This window comes from Sorex araneus, chromosome 9 (genome assembly GCF_027595985.1).
Source record: "Sorex araneus isolate mSorAra2 chromosome 9, mSorAra2.pri, whole genome shotgun sequence".
NCBI lineage: Eukaryota > Metazoa > Chordata > Mammalia > Eulipotyphla > Soricidae > Sorex > Sorex araneus.
In genome coordinates this window covers 33,519,824-33,534,710 of record NC_073310.1, presented here as the reverse complement: position 1 = coordinate 33,534,710, position 14,887 = coordinate 33,519,824, and the positions used below count along the sequence as shown (strand labels likewise).

At 43.7% G+C, this 14,887-nt stretch overlaps 1 protein-coding gene across 2 annotated transcripts in view; it reads left to right on the top strand.

The window, feature by feature from the left end:
• COG2 (component of oligomeric golgi complex 2) overlaps positions 1-5,083 on the top strand; it is a 48,658-nt gene extending 43,575 nt beyond the window's left edge. For both annotated transcript variants that reach the window (XM_055147386.1, XM_055147385.1), the window contains exons 17-18: positions 926-1,109; positions 4,440-5,083. In XM_055147386.1, coding sequence (XP_055003361.1) covers positions 926-1,109; positions 4,440-4,541 — 286 coding nt within the window. In that variant the 3' untranslated portion in view covers positions 4,542-5,083. The remainder of the gene's footprint in view (positions 1-925; positions 1,110-4,439) is intronic.
• The last annotated feature ends 9,804 nt before the right edge of the window (positions 5,084-14,887 follow it).

The following is a 14,887-nucleotide window of genomic DNA, read 5'->3' as shown; positions in this document are numbered from 1 at the left end:
CCATGACCAACCCGAGGTCTGTCCCTGGCACCCCATATGGTCCCCTGAGCACTGACAAGAGTAATTCCTGAGTCCAGAGCCACAGCATTGCCAGGTGTGGCCTAAAGCACCCTCCAAAAGGGGGGGAGGGGCATTATTCAGTTTTATTAAATTTGTTTAATTAATAATTTTGTGATAGTCTTGTTTTTAAAAGTTACAAGTAAAACAGTACTAATCTTTTAATTTAGAATATGACAATGAGTTATATTTTGTATTACAGATGCCAATCAGCATGTAAAGTTTTTAAATATTTATAATTAATTACAAATTTAATGCATAATTAACTTTGGGAATTCTATTGGGAATGTTTTGAAGACAGGGTTTTTTTGTTTGTTTTGTTTTGGGGTCACAACCAGCTCTGTTCAGGGCTTACTCCTGGTCTTTCAGATCACTCCTGGCAGGGCTCTGGGGAGCTGGAGAGTAAACGTGGCTTGGTCACAAGTAAGACAAGCGCCTTACCTGCTGTATCATCTCTCCAGCCTCTGAAGGCAACATTTTATTTAAAATTTTGCAATGTGTTTCTCCTTTAAAAGAACTAATTATAAATTAGATTAATTGCATTGCAGTCTTGAAATACAAAAGAATGTTCACCCTTTTTACAGTAAAAACTTGTGTGGATACTTTCCTCATAGTGTTTAGGACTAAAATTTAAACCAAATCTGTGAGTGGTACAAGGGCCTGACTCTAAGGGCTATTTTTCAAAGGCCTAATTTTCTTGTAATCTTAAGAAATATTAACTGTTTGTCATGAGTAACTTTTCAATTGGAGATAAATTTATTAAAAAAAAAAAACAACCTCTTGTTTTGGTAATTAGACAGTTTAGCAGTTAGTTCGCTTGGTGCTATACGAAGATGTCTGTCTCATCAGTATCTGTTTTACCCTCAAGGTACTATGAAACTATATCAGACGTTCTGAGCTCTGTGAAGAAAATGGAGGAGAGCCTGAAGAGACTAAAGCAAGCCAGGAAGAACACTTCTGCCAACCCCACTGGTTCGGGTAGTAGTGGCATGAGTGATGACGACAAAATCAGGCTGCAGTTCGCCCTAGATGTTGAGTACTTAGGAGAGCAGGTATTCTTTGATCCATGCCAAGTTCCAGTGAATCAGGACCCTGAATCTGTGGGCCTACTAGCCTGGGATTCACATAGATTCAAAAATGCAGTAGGGGGCTCAAGTACTTGAACAAAAAGGGTCAGCTCTCAAGATATTTGCAAGGAAAGATGTTGTACCTAGGAATTTCGAGAAAAGAACAATACTTATTTTCTCATGGTTAATTTATACAAGAATAGAAATTAACTTTCTGAAGTCCAAAAAGTATAGTGCAGTTGACATCCGCTTGAACCTCTGCTCATGTTCTTGAAGCTTGCTGGAATGTAGCACATAGTCAGAGCTAATTATTCTTTGGTTCACTGCCTGATAATTGGTACCAAATTAGGGACATTTAGAATAATTGTTAATCAGCCTAGAGTAACCAGGAAAACATTAGTCTACCATAAATTGTGTGACATCTAAGTCGTCTGAGTACAACTCTACTGCTTTCCTGTCTTAGTTTTGCAGATTTTCAGATTTTTTTTTTTTTTTTTTTTTTTTTTTTTGCTTTTTGGGTCACACCCGGCGATGCACAGGGGTTACTCCTGGCTCTTCACTCAGGAATTACCCCTGGCGGTGCTCAGGAGGGGACCATATGGGATGCTGGGATTTGAACCCGGGTCGGCCGCGTGCAAGGCAAACGCCCTACCCGCTGTGCTATCGCTCCAGCCCCCAGATTTTCAGATTTTTATAGACAACATTTATAGATAAGTTCTATAACAGTTCTAGATGAATACACACGCACTGTGCACATGCATGCACACATGTGTTGCAACTTAGAGGCAGATAAAGACAAGATAAAGGGCCGTCGTTCTCACTCATTGAGGACATGTGCGACATTTAGATTTTTAGAAACTGACTCTCCAAGCTTAGGCTTTTCTGGAGTGAAGAAAACTCTTAAGGAACAACTTTTCACTAGAGAAAAAGAAGTGAATTTATAGTTTTCATCAGACGATGCCCAGTTTTCTACCTCACTGAGAACTTGATGATCATCAAATCTGTTTTCTCTCTGAAGTGAATTTAGAGATCTACCAAAAGTTCATTCATAGGAGAAACTTATTTTCTTTGGTGACTGAGGAGTTGAGGCCACACCCAGCAGTGCTCAGGAGACCACTCAGTGTTGGGGATTAAAAATAGGGTTGACTAAGTATAAGGCAGAAACCTTTTTGTTTGTTAGTTGGTTGGTTGGTTTTTTTTTTTTATTGAATCACTTTGAATCAACGTTACAAAGCTTTCATGTTTGAGTTTCAGTCATACAATGATCAAACACCCATCCTGCCATCAGTGCATGTTCTCCACCACCAATGTCCCCAGTATCCCTACCTCCATCTCACTCTCCCCTCCCCATCTCTATGGCAGACAATTTCCCCCATACACTCTCTCTACTTTTGGGTATTAAGGTTTGCAGTACAGATAATGAAAGGCTATCAGTTTTGGTCCTTTATCTACTTTCGGCACACATCTCCCATCCTAAACAGCCCCTTCAACCATCGCTGACTTAGTGATCCCTTCTCTGTTCCAGCTGCCTTCTCCCCCAGCTTATGAATCAGGCTTCCAATTATGGAGCAGTCTCACTGGCCCTTGTGTCTACTGCCCTTGGGTGTTTCGTATTATGTTATTTTATATTTCACAAATGAGTGCAGTCCTTCTGTGTCTGTCCCTCTCTTTCTGACTCATTTCACTTAGCATGATACTCTCTATGACCATCCACTTACAAGCAAATTTCATGACTTCATCTTTCCTAACAGCTGCATAGTATTCCATTATGTAGATGTACTAAAGTTTCTTTAACCAGTCGTCTGTTCTCGGGCACTCGGGTGTTTCCAGATTCTGGCTATTGGGAACAGTGCTGCAACAGTGCAGGTGTCATTTCTACTGTGCTTTTGCACCCTCAGGATGTAATCCCAGAAGTAGTATTGCGTTGTCTTATGGAAGTTTAATTTCTAGTTTTTGAAGGAATGCCCATATTGTGTTCCAAAAAGGCTGGACTAGTCGGCATTCCCACCAACAATGAAAGAAGAGAGTCCCTTTCTCCCCACATCCGTGCCAGCCCTGGTTGTTCTTGTTCTTTTTGATGTATGCCAGTCTCTGTTATCTGATAATATGATATATTATTATCATATAAAATATAATATCTCATTATTGTTTTGATTTTCATCTCCCGGATGATTAGCGATGTAGAGCATTTTTTCATGTGCCTTTTGGCCATTTGTATTTCTTTCTGAGGAAGCTTCTGTTTATTTCTTCTCCCCATTTTTTGATGGGGTTGGAGGTTTTTCTTTTCTTGTACAATTCTACTAGTGTCTTGTATATCTTGGATATTAACCCCCTGTCAGATGGGTATTAGGTAAATATTCTTTCCTTTTCTGTGAGTTCTTTCTGTATTTTTGGCCACTGTTTATTTTGAGGTGCAGAAGCATCTTAGTTTGATGTGGTCCCATTTGTTATGTTTGTTTCCATTTGCTTGGTTAGTGGTGTTTCATCCTTACAGATGCTTTTAGCTTCAGCATCATAGAGGGTTCAAGGCAGGAGCCTTCTGCTTAGTATTCTAAGGAACTCTTAAGTTCTTGATATAGATCTTTCAGATTGTCCCTCTTCTTCTGTAAGTGTGTGATTATAGTGTTTTCATTAACATTTGTTCTGGTTAAACAGCAGTGATGTGCCATGTCTTGTTACCCAAATCATCCTAAGTAATTACATTGCTAAAGCTTTTGTTCATCAGATTCTAAGGGAAGGTTGTTGACAGGTAAAAAAAAAATTAAGAGCTCAAGTCAGTTCTTTAAAAAAAAAATTCTGGGGGCTGGCGCCATAGCACAGCAGGTAGGGCGTTTGCCTTGCACGCAGCTGACCCAGGTTCGATCCCCAGCATCCCATATGGTCCACCAAGCACCGCCAGGAGTAATTCCTGAGTGCAAAGCCAGGAGTAACCCCTGAGCATCTCTGGGTGTGATCCAAAAAGAAAAAAAAATTTCTATACTAAAAAATGGCTTGATTTATTATTTCTTTACTGTGAATTTTCTTTCCCTGTCCACAAAAGAGGCTCTAGTTCTCTTTTGGATTAGAGCCTCTTTTGATCACGGCTGATTTGATGAACTGAGATAAATTAACTATTGATTTCTTAAAATGTTAGGATTTTTTTTTACTCCAAAAGTAAAAGTTTACAATAAGTTAATCCTCTGTGCTAATGGATTTAAGGAACTGTCTTTTCAGTAGCTGGTGGGGGTAGATTTTTTTTTTTTTTTTTAATTTATGAGGGTTTCCTTTTCACATTCAGCTGAGAGCAATAAAAATTTATTCTCCGGGCCTTTGCAGATACAAAAGATGGGGCTGCAAACAAAAGACATCAGAAGCTTTCCAGCCCTTGCAGAGCTTGTTATTGCTGCCAAGGACCATGCAACAGCAGAGCATTCATAGGCCTCTTGGAAGAGCCCAAGTGAAGAGGAAAGTCGGTCGCGTCTTCTTACCAAGTCTCTTGTCGCAAAGAAGTGCTTCAGCGCAGCGCCTCTCAGTGCATTTGGGACTTCTTTCACCCAGATCAAAACAAGGCCTTTTTCCATTGTATGGAAGATTGTTTTTAAGACATTTGAAACTTTCTACTATAATTTACAAAACAAATTATTTTATTTTTATTGTAAATCTTAGTAGAGAAAGAGCTGATTTCTAAAATATAACTAAAGTAAATATAAAATATTTACAGTATATATAAATATATAGGACGATAAAGACTTTCTCCCTAATCTTAACAGTTGAAAGCGAATAACTGTAGTGTGTATTGTATGGAAACTTCCTTCCCTGAGATGAAAAGTCTGTTATATTCCAAGGAGCTACAAATGGTGCTTCTCTATTCTCTCAGTGGGTATATAAGAACTGTGTTTCTGATTGTGCTCATCACTTGTCAAGAGCTAAAACCAGTATGGAAAGATTTATTTTCTAAATTAAAAAAAAAAAAGAATCTGCCGAAAGGATATGCTCCTTTTGTTTGTGACAGTGGAACAAGTTAAATGCTCCTCCTCATACCCTTTGATGAAATGGCACGTTTCCTTATAGGCAGTGCTTCTCTGTTCTAACTCTTGGCAAGGTATTGTCCATTCACAGCACTTCCCCACCGTGGATGGGAGGGGGAGGGTGGCTTTGTTCCATAGCCTCCTTGTGGACTCAGAAGGCTCCTTTCTGCCCACCAGTCTAATCCTGGATGGAAGAAATGAAGAAGACACACGAGCTACAGAGATGTTTTGGCCCTGCACTCTAATGTAAGCACGTGTATCGCTCCACCTCAGTATCACACATTGAGAGAGAGAGTACAGCAGTTCAGAGTCTTGCCTCCCACACCGCTAGCCCAGGTTTGACCTCCAAGCACCAACAGAAGGGACCCCTGAACACAGAGTCAGGAGTGATACTGATTGTATGATACTGCCAGGTGTGGCCCCAGAGTAAACACACACACTCACACTAGTTTACATGCCAGCCTGCCCAGGTTTACCCTGTTCATATGACCAAGCTACTCCTTCTGGTCTGCCCTCCCTCAATAGACTCAAAGTGGTGTTCCATCGCCCTGGCCGCTCAGGTGGGATTTAAGTCAGGTCATAGTAACTCCAGCTCCCAGCTTATTAAATTTTAGGCAATTATTACTAAAATAAGTTTGGGATAGAGAGGGCCATAATCCTGTATTGGCACCCAAGTTGTGGATTTCTTCAATACCTTTCAAACCACAGGCTCCACCTGGATTTAATAATGGAACATTTCCAAGCTTGTTTCCACAGTTGGTAACATCCTTGGTGTCTTACATTGATTTCTAGATTTAGAAAGAGCCTTTAGGGTAAGAACAAAGAACCAGAAGTTTCAGAATACTTATCCTTGGTTTCCCCAGAATGTCTCCTTTAATCATATCTGTTTTGTTAGCCTTGCTTTGGAGAATCATCATAGAATGAAATTGAAAGGAACAGTCCTTTTTTTTTTAAATTGGATCACTGTGAGACCATTACAAAGTTGTTATGATCGGGTTTCAGTCAATGTTCCATCCAACATCTATCCCTCACCAGTTCGTACATTTCCCACCACCAATGTCCCCAGTTTCCCTCCCACCACTCTCCACTCACCTCAACTTGCCTCTATGGCAAGAAGGCAAGCACTTTTCTTCTTTCTTTTTCTCTTTTCTTTTGTGCATTATGGTTTGCCATACAGGTAGTAAGCAACCGTCATGTTTGTTCAGGGAGTTCCGTGTTTTTATTGGGAAGGTACAGATCAAGTAGCCTTCCCAAGATTCATTTATGAGTCTCTGGAACAAAGCCAATAAATGAGCTTGCACAACGGAGCCAGAGGTGGTTTGTGGGCATGGCTCCCACATACCTAAATGTTGGTGGTTTGATTTCTTGGGAAACTTGGTCCCAAGTTGTTGGAATCCAGCCAGAGGCATAGCGGTGAGTTTGGGCTGTCTGGAAGGCCGAGGGCACCATCAGGCTGCTTATGCTCTCCCCGCAGGTCCAGTGTGGCCCACCCCACCGGCAGCACTGCACTCAGCCCGCGTGGTGATGGCAGCAGCTGCCCTTGCTGGGACCAGGACCAGAACCAGAGCGGCTACTGTGTGCAGCTTGCGAGCTCCTAGTGGTCCACCACGACCAGTCCCACAGATCCTGACCAGGGGACACTCGCCCCCATCTTCAGGTCACCCCCATCTTCAGGCTGGGTCTTCAGGCAGTTGGCACTCAGGGAGATTTTCCTCCATAGTATGCTTCAGTTGCACCAGCAGCAGAGGCTGATCCAGGGGGACAGGTGGCTGGGAGGCCCTACCTGGTGGCAGTGAGTCACCACCGCCACCCAAGTTACCTACCGGGTCTGCCTGAGTCGGTCCCCTGGGATGCCCCTTCAGTTCTGGAACCTGCACTCCTCCGTGTGGTGCCAGATTAAACCCAATGAACTCGGTACATTCACGCAAAACTTCTGCCACTGTGGCAGCCCCACTGCCCACAGCACTGAGAGCTTTGGCGCCCAGGGCCACCCTGTTGCCATCTTCACAAGTCCCTCTCCAGGCCAGCGCTACACAAGCTCCGAGTTGGTTTCACATTTATGTTCACTCTTTCTGAGATAGAATATTTAAAGGGCACTTCTTTTTTTTTTTTTTTTTTGGTTTTTGGATCACACCCGGCGATGCACAGGGTTACTCCTGGCTCATGCACTCAGGAATTACTCCTGGCTGTGCTCAGGGGACAATATGGGATGCTGGGAATCGAACCTGGGTCAGCCACGTGCAAGGCAAATGCCCTACCTGCTGTGCTATTGCTCCAGCCCCTAAAGGGCACTTCTATTCATTCACATAGAAATTTGTATGACCCCATGGGCCAGCTATTCAGAGCTCTGAGAGCTGCCACTGGTCAGCCCCCTCTGGTGCCTGCTGCTGCACTGCCACCATCTTGGGGATTCTAGTACTTTTTAAAAAATGTATAGTGCTCTATGTCTTTATGAAATAGGGCCCAAAACACAGTAGAGACAAGGTCCAGGAATATTGCTCCATAGTTGGAAGCCTGGCTAATGAGCTGGGGGAGAAGGCAGCTGGGATAGAGCAGGGATGACTAAGTCAATGATGATTGGAGAGATTGCTCAGGATGGGAGATGTGTGCTGAAAGCAGATAAAGGACCAAACATGATGGCTTCTCAGTATCTGTACTGCAAACATAATGCCTGAAAGCAGAGAGAGAGTAAGAAGGAAATTGCCATAGAGGCAGGAGGAGGGGTGGGATGTGGGGGAGGGATACTGGGGACATCGGTGGTAGAGAATGTACACTGGTGGAGGGATGGGTGTTCAATCATTATATGATTGAAACTCAAGCATGAAAGCTTTGTAACTATCTCATGGTGATTCAATAATTTTTTTTTAAAAAAAAGGGTTCTGGGCTGGAGTGATAGCACAGCGGGTAGGGCGTTTGCCTTGCACGCAGCCGACCCGGGTTCGATTCCCAGCATCCCATATGGTCCCCCGAGCACCGCCAGGAGTGATTCCTGAGTGCATGAGCCAGGAGTAACCCCTGTGCATCGCCGGGTGTGACCCAAAAAAAAAAAAAAAAAGGGTTCAAAACAAAAGTCTCAACTTTTTTCCTGCTAGTATAATGTGACGGTGCCAGGAAAGCAGTGAACTGACTGGCAGGGCAGGCCCTCTGGGCAGCAGGGGAATGGACCAGCTGTAAGTCTTTTCATTCTCCTCCATGCCAGCTGTAATTTTGCCAGCTCTGGGCTGTGATTAACTGCCTCACAGGGCTGACCTCTGTGTTCATCTCCTAGGGCAATTGTAACAAGTTCCCATAAATGGAGTGACTTAAATTTGGTTCTCACAGATTGGAAAGCGAAAGTCCAAAATGAAAGTGTTGGTACGAAGGACCCTCGGGGCTCAAGAGCCTTCCCTTCCTCTGCAGTTTCTTGCAGCTTCAGATATTCCTTGGCTTATTGTAGGATAACATAGCTTCAGGTAGTTTAGGTTTATTGGGTTACTCCCATTACAGTGCTCCCACTCCTCTGTGTTTATTTGTAACTTCTTTCTTAGTGTTCTGTTGACTTGCAAATATTGTTTTTCTCTTCTCCTTGAGTCCTTTGCATAGTTTATTCAGAGCCATGTCCTTTTTGTATGGACACAGGAAGACTTAGCAAATGCTATGCTTTTATAACCTGGGAGTCATTTGACTCTACATGATATTTTCCTCCTGGGCATCTGTTCTCTCGACCTAAGTCTCAGCTGCCCTTACTTCCTAGCACCCCCAAAAGCAGGGTCCCAATGAGGGACGAGACGGACCCAGGGCAAGCGGTGAGTTGTGTGCTACCCTGGCATCGAGATGGGCCTGGCCAAAGTGCCTAATGCTTAACTATAAGTTAAGAGCTTGATCATGGACAAATGCTGTCATGATCCAAACAGTGATAACTAGATTTGAACCCTGCTAGGGTGAGGAATGATTAATCTGGCCTGAGTGCTGTGGTCTGAGTCTGTGGCAAGATGTTGCCAGGAGAGCTGCCTTGCAAGCCTCAATGTATCTCTTGCTGTGTCCATACAAAAATAACTAGTATTAAGATGTTAATAAGTGTTTGGACTAAGGAAAAGAAAAAAACCTTAAGAGTCAGGAAGCGCTTTGGAATGCCCTGCCCTCAGGAAGGGCTTTCTTATGTTGATTTTGCTACCTGGCTGGGTGTAGCCTAGAGGGCAAGGTGGGAGAGAGAAGAGGCAGCAGTTGATCCAGAGAGAGGCCGGAGCTGGGAGTGCGGGAGATGAGAAAGATGGAAGATTGAATAAACGGTAACTAATCAGCAACCAGCTTGGTCCTCGTTCTTCCTTCGCCTATCCTTGGCCAACGGCCGTCCCGATCCAGCCCATACACCGCGGTTCCAGAGCACCGAACGTGGGCCGTGAGACACAGCCGCCCGGAGAGCCCGCGAGTGCACTCGCCCCTCGGGGAGCCTTAGTTTTTTACAGCTTATATTGTTCTAACACTTTTTTTCTGCCTTCACTTTCACATGATCCTCTCTTATTTGTGTCTTTGCTCTATCTTATTAGAAAAAAAAAAAATCATTGGATTTAGGACCTATCTAATTTTCCTAAGAGTATCTCATCTTGAGATCCCTAACTTAATTATATCTCCAAAGATTCTTTTGCCAAGTAAGGTCACATACAGGTTCTGGGGAGTAGGATGAGAACAAAGCCTTTTCAGGATCTTCATTCTGTCTACTATCCTCCAATACAGCCAACCAGAAAAGGGGGGAGGGGAAGCATAGAGACATAGAGACCCCCCTTCTATGCTGTGGCCTTGGGATGGGAGCATACCACACTTCGGTTCCACCTCCAGGGCCCCATCATTTGATAAACTATGTTCAGGAAGGAAGACGATTTTTGAGCCTTAAGTTGTCCATCAGTGTCTTTCTCAATAATTAATTTCTGAACTCTCAGTATGCAGTTGCCCATACCTGCTGATGCTGAATGCAAAGAATTGCCCCTGTGTTATGGTTTGGTTTTTGGGGTTGTTTTTTGGGGTTTTATTTTGCTTTTTTGGGGTCACACCCAGCGATGCACAGGGGTTACTCAAGGCTCTGCACTCAGGAATTACCCCTGGCGGTGCTCAGGGGACCATATGGGATGCTGGGAATCGAACCCAGATCAGCCACATGCAAGGCAAACACCCTACCCACTGTGCTATCGCTCCAGCTCCTGCCCCTGTGTCTTGATCCGTCTTGTGATGGCCGGGTAAACACGGGAGACATGGGTCCCTAACAAGAGGGAATGTGAGTTTTTCCTCTGGATGCTGAGTGGATGCTGCTTCACTTTTTTTTTTTTTTTTTTATTTTTGGGTCACACCTGGCGATGCACAGGGGTCACTCTTGGCTCTGCACTCAGGAATCACTCCTGGCGGTGCTCAGGGGACCATATGGGATGCTGGGAATCGAACCCCGAGTCGGGCGCGTGCAAGGCAAACGCCCTACCTGCTGTGCTATCTCTCCAGCCCCGGATGCTGCTTCACTTTAAGGACAGCAGCAGTTGGGGCCAGAGCGGGTAGGGTGTTTGCCTTGGCCGCCCCAGGTTTGAGCTCTGGCATCCCATATGGTCCCCCAAGCACCACCAGAAGTGATTGCTGAGTGCAGAGCCAGGAATAACTACTAAGCATCGCTGAATGCACACACCGCCCCACATGCACACCACAGAAATAAATAAATAAAAGCACAGTTCTGGGGAGCAGCAACTGGCACCACCATGACTGTCACTGAGAAAGCAGATACTTCGTGTCTGCATTTATGTTTCAGAACTCAGGATAATAAACTTCAGGTGTGGAACTAACATTAGATTATTTTATTTGGGGGGAGGGGGCATGGCTTTGGCTCTACTCTCAGGAATTACTCCTGGCAGTGCTTATGGATGTCAGGAATCAAATCCAGGTTGGCTGCATGCAAGGCAAATGCCCTATTTGCTGTACTGTCACTCCGGTCCCTTAACATTAGATTCTTAAGATCTGTTACTTACATTTATATTGTGTTTCTGGCATCTTTTTATTTTGTTTTATTTTATTGAATCATCATGAGATAGTTACAAGCTTTCATGTTTGGGTTACAATCACACAATGATCAAACACCCATCCCTCCACCAGTGCACATTGCCCACCACCAATATGCCCAGTATACCCCCCCTTTCCCACGCTCCCCCTGCCTCCTGGCATCTTAATATATGAGATTGGTGCTGTTATCAGTCAACAGGCATTCCAAAGTTTTTACTATTTGTGATAAAGTTAACCTTTCCTAGTTAGCAGTTATAATGGAAGCACATTTTGATTTGAAATGTAAGCTCACAATGTTTATGTATCTCAGCAGCTGAAAAGACCCTTGTTCTGTTAATACTGAGTGGAAACTTCCACATACTATTTACTCTGAATTAGCTTTCATTTTGAGACTGAATTTTAGAAAAATCAGCATTCTCGGGGGCTGGAGTGATAGCACACTGGGTAAGGCGTTCGCCTTGCAAGTGACCGTCCCGAGTGCAATTCCCAGCATCCCATATGGTCCCCCAGCACTGCCAGGAATAATTCCTGAGTGTAGAGCCAGGAGTAAGCCCTGTGCATCGCTGGGTGTGACCCGAAAAGAAAAAAAAAAAAGAAAGAAAAGAAAAATCAGCATTCTCATGTTTTCTTAATCTCTCCTTAATGTTAACTAAAATGCATTATTAAACTTTAAGATGGCATTTTGATAGAATTGTTTGCATAATCAAATTTGATGGAGTACAGAGGACCTCATTTACTCTTCTGCCCTAACTAAAAAATCAAGATAAATATATGAGACAATACTTTTCTGACATTGGCCAACACTAGCACATTATCCTAGAGCTAAGGTAAAGAGAAAAGGGAGGAGTCTTCAGGGCCTGGCCAACTTCCTTTATTAGGTTAGTTTGGAGCTGGGGGTTGTGCTAGGATTGGGAAAATGGAGAAAAGAGGGAGTGGCAGAGATGACTCCATTTCCTTGAAAGGAGAAAATAATTGGCCTTCAACAAACATGGTGCTTTTGAACATCTCACAATCACGCAGAAATTCTTGGTTTATTTTTCAGCCCTAAACATCACATGTGGAGGGGGTCAAGAAGATACCCAAGGGGCTAGAGTGCATGGCTTACATATTCCAGGTCTTGAGTTTGATATCTAGCATGATATGTCTGTTGACTCCCAACACAGCTTAGTTGAACACTGAACCCTTAGGTCCATACAGCCAGAAGTGCCCCTGTGAGTCCCTAAGCCCCAAGAAGGTGCCTCAAAAGATCACCAGGGGAGGGGCTGGAGCAATAGCACAGCGCACAGTGCACAGGCTTTGAGTGCAAAGCCAGGTGAAACCCCTGAGCATCGCCAGGTGTGACCCCAAAAAAAAGGATCACGAGGGAAAATGTATTTATTCCACCAGTGCACATTCCCCACCACCAATATCCCTGGTATACCCCCCCTTTCAAAATGCACATGATGTTTGTAGTTGCCTTAGTCATAATTCCCAAAATATGAGGATGTCTTAGTAAAGGAATGGATAAATAAGCTGAAGAGAGGTATCAGATAACGAAGTATTACTCAGCCTTAGAAAGAAAGGAACTATCAAGTCATGAAAAAACAGACAACTTCAATGCATATTACTGAGTGAAAGAATCCACCCAAAAAAGGCTATTTGTTGGCTGATTACAAATATGTGACAATCTGGAAAAAGCAAAACTATGAAGATAGTAAAAAAAGACCAAGTATGCCAAAGAGGTGGGAATTAATAGGTAGAACACAGGGTTTTTAGGGCAGTAAAAATATATTATTCTTGGGGCTGGAGCGATAGCACAGCAGGTAGGGCGTTTGCCTTGCACGCGGCCGACCCGGGTTCGATCCCCGGCATCCCATATGGTCCCCCAAGCACCGCCAGGAGTAATTCCTGAGTGCAAAGCCAGTAGTAACCCCTGAGCATCGCTGGGTGTGACCCAAAAAGAAAATATATATATATATATGTATATATTATTCTAATGATAGTTTCCTGTCTGAAGCACCGTCCTGCAGTGGTTGGGGTCTCTTGGTGAGTTGGGGACTCATGGACGAAGGAACAGCTCCACAGGCTGGTAACCAGTGGTGAGTTAGTTCAAATCAGTTAGGGTTATTATAGGGAAATGGTGGAGGGTTGGAGGACAGTGATCACATGTAGGTAGAGTTAAACATTAATATAAAGGTGAACAAAAGGAAAGCGCTTTCTTCAGGGGAAATTCTTCTGGGATATCCACCAAGCATGGCATTCCATCTCAGGGCTCCAGCACTCTAGATTCTTTCTAGGGGATTCACCCAGGGCCAGAATTCCACCTAGGGGCATATTGCTTTCTCTCTTCCTTTACCGGTAACCCACTTAAACACTCATATTAAATTTATTTCTTAATAACATTTCTAGTTATTTGTATAAACATAATATACAAAATAAACATACACAAGCAGGGGATGTATTTCCATTTCCTCCTGTCCTCTTTTATTTCTTGAAGTAGTGTTTTGTAGTTTTCTTTATATAGGCAGAACTTTCACCTCTCTAATTTAAGGTGGTTCTGATTTTCTAATGCACAATTGTGAACATAATTGTTTAAAATCTTCTTCCTTTCTTTCATTAGTTGAAAGAAAGTAAGAGATCAAGACTTTTGTTTATACCCTAGAGTAAGCTTAAAATGGTCTCTCTGGCTTCATAGCAGCATTGTATCACTGTCATTCTGTTGTTCATCAATTTGCTCAAGCAGGCACCAGTATGGTCTCTATTGTGAGACTTGTTGTTATTGTTTTTGGCATATTGAATATGCCATGGGTAGCTTACCAGGCTCTGCGGTGCGGGCGAGAAACTCTTGGTAGCTTGCCAGTCTCTCCGAGAGGGGCAGAGGAATTGAACCCAGGTCGTCCACATGCAAGGCAAATGCCCTACCCGCTGTGCTATCGCTCCAGGCTCTAGCTTCATAGTAAAGGGTGGCTTTTCCTGAGGACATCTCGCTATATTTCCCAGACACTACAGTCCTTAGGCCAGGTTAGTCTTTCCTAACCCCAATCGGTCCTTACTCAGTTCCTTCTTTTGGGGTCATGGCAGAGTTTGTTCCATTACCATGCTCTTAACTTATGTATTCTATGGCCTTCCGGCTGTTCCAGGTGAAAGCCAGGGTATCTTATGGTTTGCCCTGGGTTCATCCAAGCCCCTTGGTGGGATCCACTTTTTGGGGTGTAAAGAATTAAGGTCAGTCTAAGGGCAGCTGAGGCTTAAATCAAATAAATATGATGTGTTGGGGACACTGTAGTGCAGACTGGAATATTTTCCCCTTTTCAGCTGCCTTCAGAAAATAATTTCAGAGGCAGTTTTCCTTTTCTCACAGAAGCCTGGCTGGTCTTTGACATGCAGATCTTAAGTGCTAGCCAGGCCTGACTTTTGACATTTGTAGATTCCAGGCTCTGGCCCAGCCTAGTCTTTGGGATGTAGATTTCAGGTGCTGCTTAGTTTGTAATTGACTTGTAGATTTCCTGTGGCAGCCCAGCCTGGTCTTTGGGATGTAAATCCAAGTGCTTTTAGCCCAAGGAAGGTTTCAGTTTTGGTTTTGCATCTTCTTTCCAAGGCCTAGATTACTGGCCTGCAGATACAAGGAAATAATGTTGCCTCAATGTTCTTCCTGTAACATCTTTTGATGCCTTTGGTGATGTCACTATATTGCGCCCTTTAGAGATACCAAGATCAATAAAAGGAGGTCCACGAGGCCCTCTGCCTTTGCTAAGAGCCAGAGAG